Here is a 20,182-nt window from a genome sequence, read left to right as displayed (position 1 = left end):
TAAACGACTAGTTTATAACACATATACCATACTATAGTGCTTATAAACGTAGCTTAAATATGTTTAAAAATTGGCAGTTGCAGATTGACAAATGACATTTAACCTCAAAATAAGCAAAATAAAATGTGTTTACCTTGTTTTCGATGAAGATTAAGTTGTAATAAAACGAAGAAGAATAAATAGAAATGAGTAAGTACCACTGTTTCTACGATGACTACTAAGGAAAGTTAATTTTAAGGTGTGTTGATTAATAAACTTGAATTAATTTGCTGTTCTTTACAGGTCAAATTTTAAACAAAGTTCGGGACTTAGATCCTCACGATGCGGATGCAGCCAAGGAAGCCTTATCCTCGTTTTTCCCTAATTTAGCAAAACATAAAGAAGGCGACTGCGTGCGATGGCTACGAGCACTAGAAAGCGTTATAAACCGGTACAGTATTGACTTTATTCTTAGCTCCACGTTTTACGTCTTAAAAACTTTTAAACAACTATAATGTACTTTATTTTCAGGTTTCCAAAGCTATGTGGTTCGCAACGGGCAAATATAGAAAAGTACATAGTCCATTTTTTGGACTCAAGCAATTACAACACTGTAATAGAAGCTGCTAAGTGTGCTCATGTATTACAACAGGTATGACTTTATTAAAAAAACATTATTTAGGTGTCCGTGCCTTCGCTTGAACCACATTATGAGATAACACCCTTGTAACTCAGCCCTAATCAAGCGAATTCATCAACTAGTAGCGCCACTATCGCGCTACCCAAGTAGTAATGTCACCCGGTTGCCAGCGCACGGCTGCTTTCTCTTCAGTACGCTTTTGTAACTCAGCCGAGCAACACGTTTACAAAGCAAGTTTAAAAAGATCAAGAAATTTAAATCGTAAAAATATTTTGAAAACCTCCGACTTCGTGACATTCCGCTCGGTGCCCATGGCCCAGCGACGAGACGCAGTGACCTTCCTACAGGCACCGTCACAAAAAGTACACGGGTACTTACACCTCATGGCCTCGTCCTGTGGGACAACAAGCGTCGTCCCGTGAGACGACATGGCGTCGTCCCGTGAGACGACATGGCGTCGTCCCGTGAGACGACATGGCGTCGTCCCGTGGGACGACATGGCGTCGTCCCGTGAGACGACATGGCGTCGTCCCGTGAGACGACATGGCGTCGTCCCGTGAGACGACATGGCGTCGTCCCGTCAGACGACAAGCGTCGTCCCGGGAAATGACATGGCGTCGTCCCATGAGACGACATGGCATCGACCCGTGAGACGACGAGGCGTCGTCCCGTGAGAGGACAAGGCGTCGTCCCGTGACACGACATGGCGTCGTCCTGTGGTATCGTCCTGACAATGGTATTGTCCTGACAGACGACATGGCAGCGTCTTGTAAGACGACGAGCATCGTCTCGTTAAAAGACCTTGCGACATTCCGCTCAGTGCCCGTGGCCCAGCGATGAGACTAAGTGAGCTCTAGCCATCACCATAAATAGAATACCTACGGGTATAAATGGCACACGGCGTCGTCCCGTTGGACGACAAGCGTCGTTGCGTGAGACGACATAGCGTAGTCCCGTGACATCGTCCTGTGGGACATCAGGCGTCGTCCTGTAAAACGATAAGGCGTCATCCTGTGATACGACAGGCATCGCGATGAGTTACGTCCTCATGTGAGAAGACATTGCGCCATCCTGTGGTATCGTCCCGTGAGAGGATATCGCGTCCCATAGGACTACATTGCATTGTTCCATAAGACTACATTTTGTCGTATCGTGAGACATTAATGCGTCGTCCTATGAGACGATATCGCATCGTCCTATGAATCGTCCATTGAAATGACGTTGTCTTGTTATACAAAAACCGTTGTCTCATGGTCTACCATTAATACGGTAGCGGACGTCTTATTGGTCGCTTTATCGTTCGATGTCTGCACGGTGGGCCTCGCATTTAAGATCTGCATGGTCATGAACAATGCACGACTTAGTTAGTGGCGTCATCATCAATGTAGCCGACCAAATGGTGTGTCACCTTTTAAACCGACGAGCAGCAGAATTTCTATTAGAGGGTTTGGCGCGAAATTGATAACGAAATGCAGTTACAGTAATTGTCTCAACCTGCCAGGAAAAAGGAAGGTTTCCGTCTTGGTCGTGTACAAATGTTGGTCTGGGTCGATAACAAACAATTCTCGTGAGATACCAAACAAACCAAAAATATACATTCTGAGGATCATAAACTGTATGACTAACCGGCCATGAAAAATAGCAGTTAAGAAACTGTGAAAAGGGAAAAGTACGAAGTGAGAAACCTTGTGTTATACTTTGCCCAACTAGATCCTATACCAAAAAGAGAGAGGGGGAGGCAAGAAAATTGACGTTAGCCTTAAAGAAGGAAAGAAAACTAAAACTCTCTCTTCTGAATAGGAATACCAATACAAGTTTATACTTGTTTATACCAATTCATTTACGGCTCTGTCATAGGCTAACAAGAGATATCTCTTTATTGCGGCTCTAAGCCTGAAAAGGAATAGAGTTTATGATACTCATATATATTAGTGAAAAATCATCGCACTAAATCCCTCTTTTGAATGATGAATGACTAGTCAGGTTGATAGTATCTTTGGGAATACTGAAGCATCTCCTGTATACTCTCTAAATATTGACCATTAGCTAAAAAATTGCGGCCTGTTACAAAGAGAAATCTTTTACTTACTTTAAATCGTCTACTATGTAGCTGTGAAACAGAGACCACTAAACTAAGAGTAACACGTAGAAAACAGCAAGTACCTTCCATCGCATTCCGTCCAATAGACCGAACTGACAAAGGCATTTATAATGTAATTAGTGCTCTATTCACATCAGTCAGGTAGAAACTTGTGAAATTAGGTTCAAAATTCAAGTAACAAGCTCCACTTCGGAAGATTATCTAAGCAGTGGGTTGTCAATCGACCTGCCGTTGGTATAACAATCATACATCATAAAACGTTGACCATAAACGTTACATAGTTCAATTTCAAAGGAAATGAACTCTTACTGGTAATATAGCTATCGGAAACAGACGGTATTTGTAGGAGGTGCTTTCACAGAATGTCTAAAAGGACCAACTAGTAAAATATTAAATTAGTATGGTAATCCGCATAGTTACTCATGATTGTTCAATAGGTGAAACATCGGTTTCTTTAGTGGTAAATGTTATGCCTATGTAGAAGATAAAGCGCCCCTTCAAGTTATGTAAATAAATAAAGAATTTATGAAAAGATTTTTCGGTAGTTTAGTTAGAGTGGAGTTACTGATTCTGTTTCGAAAAATCGCGAATTGAATTAGAGGTGAAGCCGCCTAAGAGAACTAAGGTGTCGAACCAATAGCCACGGTCCACGGCTTTACATCTAAACGATGATTGTTTAATTTCTCCAAATATACAAATTAAAATGAAGTCACTTCAGAAACTTTGAAACCATGTGGACTGCGGGGCAAGCCAACGTACATACAAACGTACAACGTACGTAAACTTACACACATGCGTAATATGTAGAAAATATTTGCAGGCAGTCACCGATAGCAGATACCGGATTCTGAAAGAACACGGATCAGAAATATGCTTCTTTCGATTTCCAGATGAGAGGTTTCCTTTGCAGATAAGGAAGTACTCACGTGATTTTATAAAAGAACAACAACATACGGTGGTTCAGGAAAAAATGCAAGATCTAAGTGAAATATGATCCCAGTAGTGACTCATGACTACAAATATGTTCGCCGGTTAAATAGAGCCTGCAATTTACTCTGAAAATCAACACTAGTTCTGCTGTCATTGCCGGATCTAAGTACAATAAGCTTAGCTGAAAGGTAGTAGTCCAGGGTTTACAGAATACTGTTGTAACAGGTCTCGTAGGGCATGTAATTGGAAACGTCATCGTCAATGCAATCAATTAGAGTTCCAGGTGTAGTACCCTACAAAATCATCGTGTCTTGGTTATAGGGCAGATGCGCTGCTAATCGAATTACAGCATTAGTTGTGAAGACAACTACAATTCATATATTTATATATTCATGATAATATGCTTATATCATTAAATACAGTAAATATGAGATGTCAGTAGACATATATCAACGTTACGTCAGGCGTAGCTCACTCCGCGATTTCGTCGCGTCGCTACAAGTACATGCGGCCCACACCAATTTTGGTATCTAGCACTAATAGTTACCGCGCACCGCTATGGAACGGACGCGTGCTCGCGCTTGCGCCACCTTGCGGTCATAATCTGTCGTAATAGTACATACTATTATTTATTCTATGGTTACGTCAAGGTAGTGACATGAATATAATATGTCGCAGAAAGGCCTAGATCATCAATTAATTGTTTATTTGTGGGCATCATGATGCCTAATTAACCCTAGGGTTCCCTCAAGATCATCAAATGATACACAACTTGATTGCACGAAAGCCAATAAACAACATACAACGTCCTTGTATTGCTAAATTTCTAATCAAAAGTACCTACAAATTAATAATAATAATAATTCAGCCTATATACGTCCCACTACTGGGCACAGGCCTCTTCTCACTCGCGAGAGGGCTTGGGCTATAGTCCCCACGCTGGCCTAATGCGGATTGGGGCTTCAAATTACAAATTAAATAATCAAATTAATATTTGGTAATGAACGCGTCTACACGTGTTAAGGTTCGACAGGAATTGTGCCACAGCATCACCCGCGCGCGCCGGTGCTGGCAGCACTTGAGATTAGATGACATCATGAGACACCCGTGGTTTTGTGCCACTGCAATGGTATAATGCCAAGAACTTACTGGTTCAGACCAATATACAAATAATAATAATGTTTTAATTTATCTGGGTGTTACGAAAGTTCCGCAATTGGTTTGAAAAGGTTGCACTACAATTTAAAGTAGATAAGTCCACCTCCACTACTCTTACTCAAAGATTATTTCATCGTCAGTCAAGAGGTTTTACACTCTTATTAGAAGATCGTATGTATACGAAAGCATTAAATACTCACAAATCGTGCTAAGTCTAACAATAAAGCACAATCCATTACCAGCGCGCGAACCATAAAATCTTCAGTTTGGGAATCAGTTTGCCACCGGAAAGAGTGAACATTAAACAACCTACAATTACAAGCCTTTATTATAATTAGCCTAAAAATTATCGGTGAAGGCATTGGAATTATTCAAAGATTAAAAAATCTTCTAAAATATCCTACTTGGTAGACGGATCTTCAGTCTACGCACAACATCATGGTGAGATGCCACACAACAACTGGAGTTGTCAGCATCACTTTAAATTCATAATCATCGCCTCCATACGATTGTAACCTTCGTGTCAGTGATTCTGTTCATTCGTTACATTCGCTTGCATGACTGACAAGTGACAAGCATATAATATAAGCTTGGTTGACCCGGCACCAGCCTAATTGGCAAGTTTTCAGTTATCTGTGGGGAGTAATAAATTTAGCAGCATAATTGACACTTAAAATAGGTAGGAGCCTACCATTTCATATAAGAATTAATATCTATTCATGGCTTACTATTAATATGGTTGTTTTTAAAGCAACCCTCACCTAAAACTAATCAGTAAGGAAGGATGTATTATCGCCTCAGTTGATACTACTGCTAGGTTGTTGAGAGTTGTTACTTGTTAGTAACAATAGTAACGCATACATTAAATCATGAAGTGTTGTATTTTCTTCTTCACTTTCTGACGCTACTTTCAGGCAGAAGAGTACTTGATTCGAAATAAATCTCGATTGCTTCCACAAATAAGAACATCATGTTTATAATTTTTAACACATTTACGGAATATGTTGTCCTTATGTAATGATAGCCCATTAACAAATAAACCTGCTATACCTAGTCAATAACTATATATTAATATCTAAATAATGTCAATATCGTATTGTAGTGGATACCTATACAAACCTTTGGTTATTTGTCCACATTAAAAGTCATATTACATTACATCTGGCCTATGATGCAACTTACCAATTTACATTAAATTGTTGGAAAATACGATAAATCAGAGAGGACCCAAGCTTTTCCAATTAGTTACAAAAATTTTAAACAGTGAATGGGCCGACAGTAGATATGAGCGCCGCGCCGGCGCGCCGCCGCCGCCGACGAAATTTTCGCGCCGCCGCCGCCGACGCTGCGCTATCGGCGTGGCATCGGCGTGACCTTGTTAGATACTACTACTTTGAGAATCAGATAATATACATTTTAACTAGTTTAGATCATTAACGGCGCCACTCCGAATAGCTTATAGACATTCAAAAGGTATTTTAGGCCCATATAATTCAAAAATATCGAAGATAAATTCAAACTTTTCTGTCTAGTAACCGCGCTACTAGTTTTAGGACAACGAAATTACAAATTTTGCCAGCTGGTTAGCTCATCCGACATTTACCGTGAAATTAACCATTGCAAGCATGGTTGAACGTTTTTAAAAGGTGTAAAAAGGGGTAAATCAGATAGGTATTAAGCGTTTTCACGTCCGGCCGTTGGGTTCGCACGAAAGGGCGTCGGAAACAAACGGGTCTCATTTAAACTTGGCCATTGTTCAAATTTCAAGCTTTGCGAGAGCATTGAAAGATTGAGCTGCGAGAGATCGCAGCTCAATCTTTGGTCGCTCGCATAGAAGTATGCCGCTATCTGAACCTCCAAGTTTTCGGCTCTGTTTGGAGCTCAACTTTCGGCCTCGCTTTTAAAATGCTTAGTCATTGGTTTTTGTCCGATCTTAGCTCCGCTGCAGCACGGCCTTTGGCCTCGCACGGATGCGCCTGCATCTCCAAGTTTTTAACACAATGGCCTCGGTCTTTATCGGCCTATCGGCATTCCTGATGATACAGTCAATCCGCTACTTTTTACTTAGCACAAAAGGGCCTACCCCGGCTAGGGCCTCACCAAGATTATAAGACCGGCTCTGATACCGCGCGATGCTGTTTATACTATACATATAATACTATTTTCGAACCTTTATTCAATAAACTATCCTTGAAATTGAAAAATCGGGCAAGTGCGAGTCGGACTCGCGCACGAAGGGTTCCGTACCATATAAAAAAAAACAAAAAAAAAGCAAAAAAAAAAACGGTCACCCATCCAAGTACTGACCACTCCCGACGTTGCTTAACTTTGGTCAAAAATCACGTTTGTTGTATGGGAGCCCCATTTAAATCTTTATTTTATTCTGTTTTTAGTATTTGTTGTTATAGCGGCAACAGAAATACATCATCTGTGAAAATTTCAACTGTCTAGCTATCACGGTTCGTGAGATACAGCCTGGTGACAGACGGACGGACGGACGGACGGACGGACGGACGGACGGACGGACGGACGGACAGCGAAGTCTTAGTAATAGGGTCCCGTTTTACCCTTTTGGTACGGAACCCTAAAAATGCACTTATTTTATAACTTTCTTACAGCAAAAACATGTTTTTTCGGTAAAATTTTGGTTTGAATTATTTTTTCATTAATCAAAGGAGTTTCAAGGCCACGCCGCCGATTCGCCGCCGCCGCCGACCGATTTTGACCGGCGCGCCGCCGCCGGCTTAATGCCTATCGGCGCTCATATCTAGCCGACAGTGCTTTATTTGTGTTAAGCAGTAGATAAGTAGTAGTAATATCATGACATCATACAACAAAACCTTTTTATCACCTAGTGGGCTATTGTAAGGAAAGAATCAGGTAATTTGGACGGGTTTAATGTAAAACTCACTCGATGAGGTTCACGTTACACGCATCAGAGCTACTACTTCAGATAATGGTTACACTTAAATTTGTACGACCTACAAGTACCTACTTATGTCTTTAATTATGTTTTTAGGGACAGTCTTTCAACTAATAGTCACACAGTTTTGTTTTATATAAAAAGTTAAGTAGTTTTATAGTCGCAATGGATAACTTATGTTGCCAGTCAGTGCTAACAATTGTCTCGTCTATCGGTAATTACAAATAAGGAAAATCTAGTTAAGGTTTGACGTAAACAATCCTTTAGTATATCAATACGGAATAAATTTCAAACCCATATTCTTATTAAGTGATTTTTGCATAAATTTAAATATTATCAGTCACAGTACGCCCGGGCCAGCGCCGGCAGAGGTTTAAACACGTCTCATAATGTGGTTCAAGCGAAGGCACGGACACCTAAATAGAACCGTTTTTCCCCCGAAGGGTAAAAAACGGATATTTAGGTTCCTGCCGAAGCTTGAACCACACCTAAGGGCCTTGCCGGCTTATGTGGTACTGAAGAGAAAGCAGCCGCGCGCTGGCAACCGGGTGACATTACTACTTGGGTAGCGCGATAGATGGCGCTACTAGTTGATGAATTCGCTTGATTAGGGCTGAGTTACAAGGGTGTTATCTCATAATGTGGTTCAAGCTTCGGCAGGAACCTAAATATCCGTTTTTTACCCTTCGGGGGAAAAACGGTTCTATTTAAATTTTAAATTAACTTACACAAGTTAAAAGAAGTTTCATAGAGCTTTCATTTGAAAAATATTACCAAAATGAAACGCAATAAAATATATGAGTATGAGTAACCTTATTTCGATATCCTTAATTTCTCCAACCAAGCTGTCATCTTAGTACAAAATTGGTTCAAAAACATCTAGATTGGCCAAACAAACAGTTTTTCAGTATCTGAGATACAAAAAGAGCTTATAGATTGTGTTGAGTTATTGACTATCATGAATGTGACAAAACAGTAATAAAAAGTCATTTCAATAGAAATGTTAACCTATGCTGAGAAATGGTTGATTGGGTGAAAGTCAATTGAAATTTAATTAATTAAAAGAAAGTTGACATACCAACAACTCAAAAATAATGTACAAATAGCAACACTCGTAACTGTACATTGGTGGACCTTTTTATAAAAGGCGTATGGTCAACCGATGTACAGTTAACAGTGTGGGCGATGGAATACTATCTGAAGGGTTCAGCAATAAAATTAAAATAATGATTATTGTGGACAGGTGCGGCCAGGGCAAGAAAAAGGAGCCACACCAAAAGTCTGCTGGAGGGACCTCATGAGCAGTCTCTGCAATGCTGTGCACTCTCTGCTCTCTGAAATGTTTCCTAATGCAGCAAATATTTATAGAAGCAATGGAGAACAAGAGGTACTTCTACTAGTTTTTTTAATCTATAAGTAAATTATGATATTAAGTATATGGTTTCTCAAGCTATAGGTATATTTTAAGAGTCACACCTTATTTTCAAACAATTATAAAGCTATCTAATGATCCTGGTCCTGCTGTTTCGACACACAATTTATCTTTTCAACATTTTCTTGGTCTTAATTTTAAGGGCGGTTCCAGATCCAGACTAGCGTTTAATACGCGCCTATAAGCTTGTTTTTGGAAGCGCGTGTAGCCTCTTGGAGTTCAATGTCCTAATACTAGTACAAATTACCTGCAATGAAATTTGAATATTTATAAAATGAAACAGAGTTGCTTTTGTTTTGTTTCATTCGATTATAAAACAAAACAAGTTCAACTCTATTTTCTAATACCATTGATTCAAATTCGATTGCCAAATTATGGTGGGCCGCTAGTGGATAGGCCAAATGTAGTGAAATATAACGCGTGTGTAAGCTCGTAACGCCAAAACGACTACATGCGCAGAAAAAAATGCTAAGCTGAAACCACCTTTAGGAAGCAACCTTTTTGAGATAACCAAAACAATATCTGTTACAGAACAAAACAGCATCAGATTCAATATTACTGTCCACCTTGAGTGAGCTTTCCATAGTGTCCGGGCAGGAGCGCATACTGAACAGGGAACACATACTGCGCTCACGGCTGAACAATGTGTTAGTCTTCATCCAAGCTATGCTCGTGTAAGTCGATATTTATTATTAGAAAATGATGTAGCTAAACAATTTATGTCATAGGTATTCATGAGGACAGTTAATAGTAATTTGTTTTACAAGGGGGCAAAGTTGTTGTTTAACCGCTCGTGCTAATATTGATACCCGAGCAAGCGAAAGATCCCAAAGTTGAACCACGAGCGTAGCGAGTGGTTCGAAAATGGAATCTTGAGCGTTGCGAGGGTTTCAAAGCACGAAGGTTAAACAAAATTTGCCTCCGAGTGAAACACAACATTTTTCACCACACCAACCCGAAGCAAATATTTAATGTAAAATATCAAACAAAATCAAACCAAATCAAATCCAAATGAATGTTTTTAAATATTTATCATCCAAAATCATCATTTAAAAGTCAATTCTACCAGCAAACATAAGAAAACAACTCAAAATTTGCATTTGATTACTTTGCCTCACATGTGAATAAAATGCAACTTTGCTATCAGTTTTTGAAGTGCAAAGTAAGCCTTTCCGAGCTGGTGTGGTGAAAATAAATATTCAATATTTTATACAATATTACTTACATAAAGTGTATGGAAAAGAAAAATGGAAATGGGTGTATTGGTTTCTGTTGCGGAGCAGCTAGACAAGCTGATTTTTCATCACATTAAATTTAAATCCTCAACATTTTAGAAAAGAAGTACATACTTATATTATATCAGACGCACGCATATCACAAATAGTGTTATGCTACTAGCATTATTTATAAATAAAAAGTAGATAAAATAATAACTTATTTTCAGTGAAATATACCCAGTGGGCAAGCCCGTGCGGCCACAGATCATTCTAGACGCCGTAATACGCGCGTTGGGAGCGAGCGCGGACGCACAGAGTGTGGAGTTAGTGAGCACCGTCAAGAAACAGGCGCTAAGAACGCTGGACGCTCTCGTGGCTTGGTACGTATGTGCAAAACAAAGTGAATAGGGAATATTACGCACAACTCTGAGTAGAGGGCGTCACTAGGCCAATCACATAGCCTACCGTGACACACGACAGTCAAAAGTTCGGTTTCTACCTCTCTATCACTCTTGCCTACTCGATCGATAGAGAGGCAGATATTTCTTCGATATTCGCGGTTCGCGGTAGGCCACCTGTAAACAAACCGTCTTGATGCATCAATGTCATAGTGAAAACTTGTCAATAAACTGTTTAAGGCCTAGTATGCGGTAAGTTTTTATCAGAATTACAATATATATATATATATGTTGAATAACTTTATAAAATGACTGATGTAATGAAAACTGGCCAAGTCAAATCTAACCTACTTTAAGATCTCACATATTTTTTAATAACAGCAATTGTTATAGGTATCCAATAAAGCAAAGAAATAGAGTTTAATACTTGTTTATAATGTTATTTTGTTCCTATAAATACATATTTGGATTTTGCATAGAACTTGGCACTCATTTAGATCTCCATTCTTTTTGCGGCGAACCACACAGCCAAGCATAATTTTTGTATTGAACTTGGCTCTCCTTTTTTATTACATTTATGTTTTTGGTGGGATGTATAAGTTACTCTATGGCTTAATAAACAAATTAGTGCTGCACTCTGGCGGCAGAACATTGCAGTAATACTCCCTATTAAGACAAGTGAAGGGTAAGAGTGGCTCGATTACTCGCTACCACTGGCCCTAATTTTTTCCCTTTTACGCTCCCAAAGGAAAGGACAAAACTAAATGGCATTTACTTATCCGATCTCTAGCTTTTGAACCATTTTAAAACGCCAAGATTTATTTTTGTTACAGCTTGGGATCAAATCTGATACCGTTTTCGCCTCTAGTCTTCAAATGCGTGATGCAGACGCTGCGGTGGAGCTCAGAAAATATAAATGAAGAAACCAGGTATTAGAATAGAATAGAATATATTTTATTTAGAATTATATTATTATTTGATTTAGAATTATATATTCATGTGAATTTTTATTTATAACTTAACCTTAAGTTACCTATAAGGTGTCTTCGATTTCGACGCAATATTTAATAGTCTAAGTGGCAGAGTTTACTTATTTGTCAATATATGTGACGTCCCACGGTCAAAGGTACCTTATGGCGGGTATGGAGTTATGCATACCCCAGTAATCTACAATAAATAAGCTATCGATAACACAAAAGATCAACCTTCTAGGTTGCGTAGTTACAGAGATATGATTTTTTGAAAATAATGTTGTGAAATGAGCAACTTTACGATAGAGAAGTTTTAAGTTTAGCCGCCTAAAAAACTATGTTCCTGAAGTAAGTTACATAGTTGACTACAAATAATAATACCTTATATATCTGAGATTAAAAAAATATTGCGACTTGTTCTGTAATGCAAATAGAAACTTTTGATATCGACTGATTTATGTGTATACTAACCAATCTCTTGAAAATAAAGTTTTATTTCATTTTCACGATTGATTGCAATGAGCTCTCAAGATTTAAATTTTATCTATTAGAAAACGACACTGACAGACAGTTTAAGCAAAAAACAATACCGATTTAGAGGTGAAAATGTATTTTCTGACTTTTTCATATAAAATCACAAAATTGAATATTTTTACTTTTAATGTGACACACAATCAATTTTTCTGAGCACATATGAAAGAAATTCTGTCATTCAAATGAAATAAATCCTAAAACCCCAACTAAATACTATATTTAACCCCTTATGCCACTTTAAACTTACATAACAATAACAGTATTTGCTCCATACATTTACGAAAAGGTACCTTATGGAAATAAATCTAATAATACATCACTACAAAATATCAATCATATTATAGTTTATCTTTTATGAATAGAAAATATTAATTTACATTAAACTGCCCCCAATTTAATTAGTTCTTCGTCATAATAATCTTAAAAAAGACCAATCATTTGTATGTAATGAAAAGGTACCTTGTGGTCAAGTTACATGATGAGGCATGATGATGATGGAACAGTTAGGATAAACTAATAATATTTTGGGGTTAAGATGGTATAAATCGTCTATTTCTTATCAATAATATATTTCGGTTGCTATTGAAGATAAGCGGCATTGAGGTTCAATGACCTCAGATATTCCATAAGGTAATGCGTCGGGTATTGGCATTTTTCAGCAAACCAATGGCTGATTTACTGCATGCGACCAAACCAAATGAAGATTATTCTAGTTAAGAAAGACTTGACGAGAGTAACTTTGGTATAATAACAGTCTACTTGGATTTGTGATGTCGGTCTATGTACGGTTATAATATTTGCGAGGCGCTCCAACCAGAACTGAAATTATCAAATTAGTTTTGCAGAATGCTAATACAGTTCTCTACCAAACTTCTTTTCCCGTATTGACTAGTTTTTTTGGGAATTTTCAATCTTTTTTCCATAAGGTACCTTTTCTACTAAACTCTGAGACGACATTACTAGGCTTATAACTAACTTATAACAAAAATAAAAACAGGTAAACAAACGTTACGCATTAAGGTTTCAGATCACACAATAAAAAAAAATGAGCATTTTTTCACCTCTTTACAAAACATTTAATATCTCCGAAACTAGAAACCCTCATAAGGTACCTTTTCCCGTGGAACGTCACATATTAATTTATGTGATGAGATCGGTACACCAACTCTGTATAAAAACTTAACCTGTGCGACATAAAAAAAATTACTTTGCTTTTATTCACACTACAGATGTCCTGTTTGTCACAGATTGTCTGTTCCATACTTATCAAAGTTTTAACGATAAAATTGTTTTCAGCGGTGTTCGTATCGCAGCTTACAACAGCCTATCCAGCTGGCTGAGCTGCCTGCGCTGTCACCGCGCGCCGGTGCGCGCCCGCGGCTGGCACGACGAGCTGGTCGCGCACATAGCCAGTGACGTCACTCCGCAGACGCACACCGTGCAACTTACAGTGAGTCTTATTTATGTAATATACATGTCGCCGTAAATTGTATGTAAACACTCGTCAGTTTACAACCTCGCTAATTACCTAAATTATAAACTGACGGTAGGAAGTTCACAAACTAAGCTAACCGAACTTATAACTTAGATTGTAAACTAACGGCTGCACAATCTTACACAGTGTACAACAGCTTCGCCACTTGACACATAAAAACGCTTAGTTTAGGTATGTCACTTATGAAATCTTCTATGTATTTAGCAAAAAACTAACAAAACTTGTTGATTATCTTCAATGTCATTACAAATGTTATAAATTGTATTTAGATGAACAATCCACCGCGCAACCTGTCTAAGAAGCAGAAGAAGAAACAAGCACGAGTCATGTTACAACAGAGCTCCATCGCAAACTACGCGCCTGGTGCAAACAACAGAACTACGACGTAAGTGAACCCGTCTCGCTCTACTAATTACAACTTTATTTTAAAAGCATTACGGTCCTTTTTAACAAACAAGCATGAGTCACGCTTCATAAAGTTCAAACTACGCGGGCTGACTTTGACGGGTACATACCTACCCGTACATACTTTATTAATGTTTTTAAATTTTACATTTTGCTTGCGTAAATGTAAAGCTTATTTGAATGCACGAAGGCTCATATTAAACTGCAACCTTTGTCACCTATGGCGGTCAACGGTTTTGGTACCGTAGAGTTTCGTATCTTCGCCTGGATTTTGACACTTTTCCCAAAAAATCTCTCAAATTTGAAAGCATTTTAATCCGTTAAGACGAAAAAATGTTTTTAGTACTCCCAACTATCACTATACACCACTAAAACTTAGAATTTAATTGGTTAAGTTGGTAATAAATGGCCCCAAAGGCATTAGGCGATGTTTGGGTATTTTTCCCAATCTTCGCCTATGGCATGCCTTGCCGCTAATACTTACTTTTCTGTGATTTACACATGTTAAGTCGTATCTCCTTGGAATGTGCTAATATACTATGAACCTTAACTACACCAGACTAGGCATATTTTAAAAAAACGGGGTAGTAGGCGAAGTTTGGTAACAGTCTGAAGTTGTTTTCATACATTTTCTATAATTAAGCTAGGGCTGCCAAAAATTAACCAACATGCCAAATAAAGGGGAGTAATGGTTTATAAGTAAAAAAAATTTGTTTTAACAAAATTGTATAATTGTTGCAAAATTGTTGTTATTATCGTAATTGACACCAAATCAACCTTATTTACACAAAATGAGACATAAAAATACCTATTTGGTACCTACTCAACAACGGTAAGAGTAGAAATAAACATTTGCATATAGCGTAAACTAAAATAACCAAACATAAGAAAATATTTAAATTTGGAAACAAGTAATGTCATCCCCAATGAATGTGGTACAAAAAATTTGTCAACCCTAGGGGTAGGCGAAATTTGGCAACAAGATGGACGCAAAGTACCCTCACCAATGTTTTATCCAATTGTGACTTCTAAACGTAGGCTAGCCATTAAATAATAGTTTCACAGGAAAAAGAAATTGTTATAGGATATAATCATGTAAAAAGTCTATCATTACCGGGTCCGTATCACCGTTTAAAACTGAAGTTAAAACACTGGTTCAAAAAAACGTGTGGTCGGTGTCACGAAAAAAACCTCACTAAAGATCAACTGTGTGAAGTTAGCCGCAGATTGTTCGAAGAATGTTGACACCCGTAAAAAATACTTTGTATTTAGCAGTTTTATGTAAGGCTTACATTAGAAACATTTTGTTAATAGCAACTTATGTCAAACTAGGCGAAAATAGGTAGCGCAGGCAAAGATACGAAACTCTACGTAATTAAAAAATATTGCGATTTTTTCTTTTGTAATCATTTTAATATAGTACTTCAATTGCCATTTTATTATTGACTGTTCATTTTATCTGCCCAATTATACTCTGGCGAAATTAAAATTTTCTATGGGATGTAAACCGCCAATTTTTTTTTAAATTTTCCGCCTTTTGCTACTGGCAAAAGCACCCATCAAACATATACTTTTGAAGGTGTGCGGAGTCGAACGAGCAAACAGCTATAGCGGCGCTGGAGTGTACGGAGACGTTCCTGACGGTCTGCGGGATATTCCTCAAGCCGGCCACTCACAAGGTTTTTTTTTAATTATATTTATAGATTCCATACAGTTAAGCGGGCAAGATGTTAATATTTTAGTTTGAAGATTTGTTTCAAACCTGAAGGTAAGCATCCAGTCCATGTGGGTAAAAAAAATGGTGCCTAAAATTTATTTTCTACTCTAGCACTTCAATAAAATTACTGATAAATAAACAAAATTTATTTTACTAAACTCACTTTCATGGTCTAAAATGTGATTTAGATTTTTCATACATTTTATATGAAATAACAAGACGCGATATTGCGACGTTGGGTGAAAAGTGCAAATGTAAATCTTCCACCGACTGCTGACTGGTCAAAACCCTTGAGATTTGATTTGCCCTTTGCAAATTAGCCCAGAGGCATGTAAATACAAACAATTAAGGGCCAAAACTTATTGTTTTATTTATTTTTGTAGGTGTTCCACGAACTCCTAGTCCGCGAGTGCTTCCACCTGGCCGCCTGCAGCAGCTCCCGTGGTCTGTCGCTGCTCCGTGCTCTAGAAGCTTCTAGAAGGAGCGCCCCGCCGGGGGTCCCTCCCCCGACACAGTACTGCCTGCAGCTGTACAGTACCTCCATCAATAGCCAGTGTAGAGAGGTAAAGGGATATTTTTTTCACCTCAGCAGCTCGAACAAGGGTACTTTGCTTCTTAAAAACTGAGCAAAATGCGATTTTGCTCACTGAGTCATTTTGTCTCACTCAGTGAGCAAAATGCGATTTTGCTCACTGAGTGAGACAAAATGACATTCAAGTGACCTTTATAGTCAAATGTCATTTCAACATGCGGGGTCTAATACAAGTTCGATATACTTGGGTTCTATTATCTCTGTCCCTCTAGGTATGTTCTCACTGCTTAGGGTGAAAAATTTTGTGTACTACACGAGATCAAAGTTATTTACATCTCGTGCGCTTTTGAATCCCTTACTACGCTCAAGATTATAGAATCTTTCGCTTGCACGGGACTCAAAATAAGCACTCGAAGAAATATCAAACTTTGATCTCTTGTTGTACAAATAACTATTTTCGTACAGTGTCATCGTAGTATTAATACTTACATAAAGTAAAAGAATAATTTCTGTATAAAATTAAGAAAATATCGTAGAAAGTAAGATAAAACATCGTAAAACTTGAAACCGAAATGCATTGATGTAATAAGCGTAAATTAAAGAATAGAACTTTTTATTTTCAAATAACACATTTTTGCACCTTTTTCCCTCAGATCTCAAAGTTCTGCACCCATGCCCTCCTAGACATTAGGCTGCATCTACACTGCTCGCCGCCGTCGCTCAGCTTCGCCGCCGACACGCAGACTGAGAAGAACGACGTAGAAGAGAAGAGAAGGATGTCCAGGAGGAATAGGGAGGCGCTTGAGTCCCTGCTGGGAGCTGATAAGTTAGTTCATACGTTACTTGGTTATATTTCCTCTTTATCTTGGCGTTATTCCGGTTGAATCCTAATGTAGCCTGGGTTCCGCTTAGCCAAATTAGTGGTACAAAGCTACCTTATCCTTATCTTATTAATTGTCGCAGGCCCCAGTTTTTACGATAGTGGCTGCCATTGCCATCTAACCTTGCAACCCAGAGGGGAAACTAGGCCTTATTGGGATTAGCCCGGTTGCCTCACGATGCTTTGCTTCATCCAAAAGGGATCCTAAATATCAAATACATAAGTTGCAAGAAGCTCATTGGTACGAGCCGAGGTTCAAACCCATGACCTTGGGTTTGAAAGCCAGCTTTTTCACTTGCAGAGTATGCTTTACCTATTACATAATAAATTCAATAGTATTCTCCTTCTAAATTGTGTATTCCCAACTGAATGATTTACAGCATTTCGAAAGAAATAAATACTTACCACAGAAAAGTTAAAACGGGTGCATTACATTTGTTATAATTACTTTTCATATATTATAGTTTGATATATCGTTATTTTGAATAACGTAATAAATGGCATACTACCGTAATACCTAATTAACGGTATACATAATGTTATTATTGGTATAATGGTCATAAAGTATTTTTACATTTCGTCTAATATACATTGTCATAATTATTACATACTCTAAAGCATATTATTTGTTATAACAAGTGACTACACATAATTATTTATGTGGCATAATAGTTGCATGACATAAATGGGTTAGGTTAGGTTGGAATTGTGACTCCGCACAAACGAATACCACCTAACAAAAGGAGGGTTAGGTTAGAACTTTGACCCTCCGTAGAATAATATACTCTGGCAAAAAAGTGGTTTAGGTTAGGTTTGAACTGCGGCCCCCGTAGAACGAAAACCGTCAAAAAATTGGTTAGGTTACGTTAGAACTGCGACCTCACTAGAATAAAATAGCTAGCAAAAGCAGTAGGGCTGCGTACTAGTTATACAAAGTATGTTAAAGTTTACGTTATCAGTAAATTAAATATGACAAAAAATGTTATACAATATATGTATTTATACTTGATAAAATTGTATGAAGTATTACGTTATACGAAAATATAATATAACAAATGTCATTATAAAACATGTCTATATACTATTTGTAAATTATATTACACTAGGCATTATATCAATGACAGTTTAGATGAAATCACAATATAATAAAGGAAACTTATAATAAAAATTACATTATAACATATAATAATATATCAAATGGCGTTATAACAAATGTATGATAGTTTTTTTATAATTATATTAAACATTACACACCCAGTTAAAACATATCTCAATGTAAAAAATTCCACTAAGTAATAATGAACATTTTCACATTTATTATTTGTATTTACAGAGTACCACCAGAAACCTGTGAAATACAAGACGCACCGGAACCGGAAGAGCCCGCCAACAAGAAGCCCCGCATTGACGACGACAAAATCAGCCTCAGCAGCTCCTCCGAGCACTCCATACAAATCTGTGACTCGGACTCCGAAGATATCGAAGAAGTACCCATGGAAACCCATCAACCCAAAATCCATCAACCTGAAGAAAGTGTAGTTGTACATGCGGATGTCCATGAGATATCGACCGAAGACTTAGACAAACCTGAGACGTCAACAGAATATGAAAAAGTTGATACACCGAAGTATAGTAACATTCACGAAGCGACAACACAAATGCCAATAGACACAGTAGACGGAGACAGTCTGTCCGGGAAATCAAATGAAGTTGGCTATGGTTACCCTAACACAGGAAAGTCTGTGGCAGTGCTTGAGAATCTAGAAGATGAGAATTTGCCTGATACTAACGATACAGATGATGTTCATATTACATGTGGACAGGTCGCAGTTACACCTGAAGAAGATCATATTGATAAAGAACCTAAGGTCAATGGAGTAAAGTCGCCGGTAAAATCGCCTGAGAAACAAGAAGTAGAAGGAAGTGTGACGGTTAAAATGGCGGTGTCTAATGAGGGGGTGTCGGTGGAAGATATGCTGGCTGATTTTGTTGACGAAGTCATTGATGATAATATTACGCAAGCTTGATTTCTTTGCTATTAAGTATAGAATTTTGTTTGACAATATACTATAAAAAGCAACAAGTTTACAAGTGTATGGTGAGTCTTCACAACGAATGCGGATCCGCAAGCTGCTCCGGTGTGCGAGCGGGACATCGCTATACAGAGTGGAAAGATAAGTCGGGCCCTGGAGGGAAACTACCTTAAATCCTTAAGCTGGCTCATTTTACTTAAAGGAGACATTCCTTTATTTTTAAAAAGAAACAAAACTGCATTCAAAGTATTTTTCTTTGTTTCTTCAATTTGGCTAATCTAAAAACATCTTGAGTACTAAATATTAGTTTTTATGGATATTTTGTACGACAGACGAGTGTAAGACCTAATGTTTCTTGGAGAAATATTATCATTAACATTAACTGTATCAACTAGTAGAATAAAATTGCTAGTTTTTATTTTTTGGATATTTTAGTCGGTTTAAGTCCCGGGCGAGGCAAGCGAGTTTTAGAAAATCTTTGAATGCAGTTTTGTTTCTTTTTAAAAATAAAGGAATGTCTCCTTTAAGTAAAATGAGCCAGCTTAAGGATTTAAGGCAGTTTCCCTCCAGGGCCCGACTTATCTTTCCACCCTGTATACCCCGCACCGTCACCGCATAAAATGGCGTGTGATACGCGCTTGACCAACAATGCCGATGTTGCCACTTTATATTTGTAACTTGTAGCTTTATGAAATGCGTCCATGGGAGGAGGCCTTTAATTTTATTATTTGTATAAACTGGTGCCAATAAGATGAACTGTAGTCCGCCAAGGTTAAGCTTAAGAGCTTGTAAAGCTGAATTATTAAACTGATATATAAAATTCCGTTTTTACTTTGG

At 38.0% G+C, this 20,182-nt stretch overlaps 1 protein-coding gene across 1 annotated transcript; it reads left to right on the top strand.

Annotated features, from left to right (window-relative positions):
- The first annotated feature begins 82 nt into the window (after positions 1-82).
- Positions 83-20,058, top strand: LOC134795291 (proline-, glutamic acid- and leucine-rich protein 1-like). The gene is made up of 13 exons (XM_063767095.1): positions 83-189; positions 283-430; positions 511-631; positions 8,975-9,118; positions 9,695-9,837; positions 10,608-10,760; positions 11,612-11,707; positions 13,580-13,733; positions 14,048-14,163; positions 15,763-15,862; positions 16,284-16,463; positions 17,086-17,258; positions 18,646-20,058. Exons 1-13 carry the CDS (start codon positions 186-188, stop codon positions 19,337-19,339), a joined length of 2,226 nt encoding a protein of 741 aa, XP_063623165.1. The 5' UTR covers positions 83-185; the 3' UTR covers positions 19,340-20,058.
- The last annotated feature ends 124 nt before the right edge of the window (positions 20,059-20,182 follow it).

Source organism: Cydia splendana, chromosome 12 (assembly GCF_910591565.1).
Source record: "Cydia splendana chromosome 12, ilCydSple1.2, whole genome shotgun sequence".
NCBI classification, from domain to species: domain Eukaryota; kingdom Metazoa; phylum Arthropoda; class Insecta; order Lepidoptera; family Tortricidae; genus Cydia; species Cydia splendana.
This window is presented reverse-complemented; position numbering and strand designations above follow the sequence as displayed.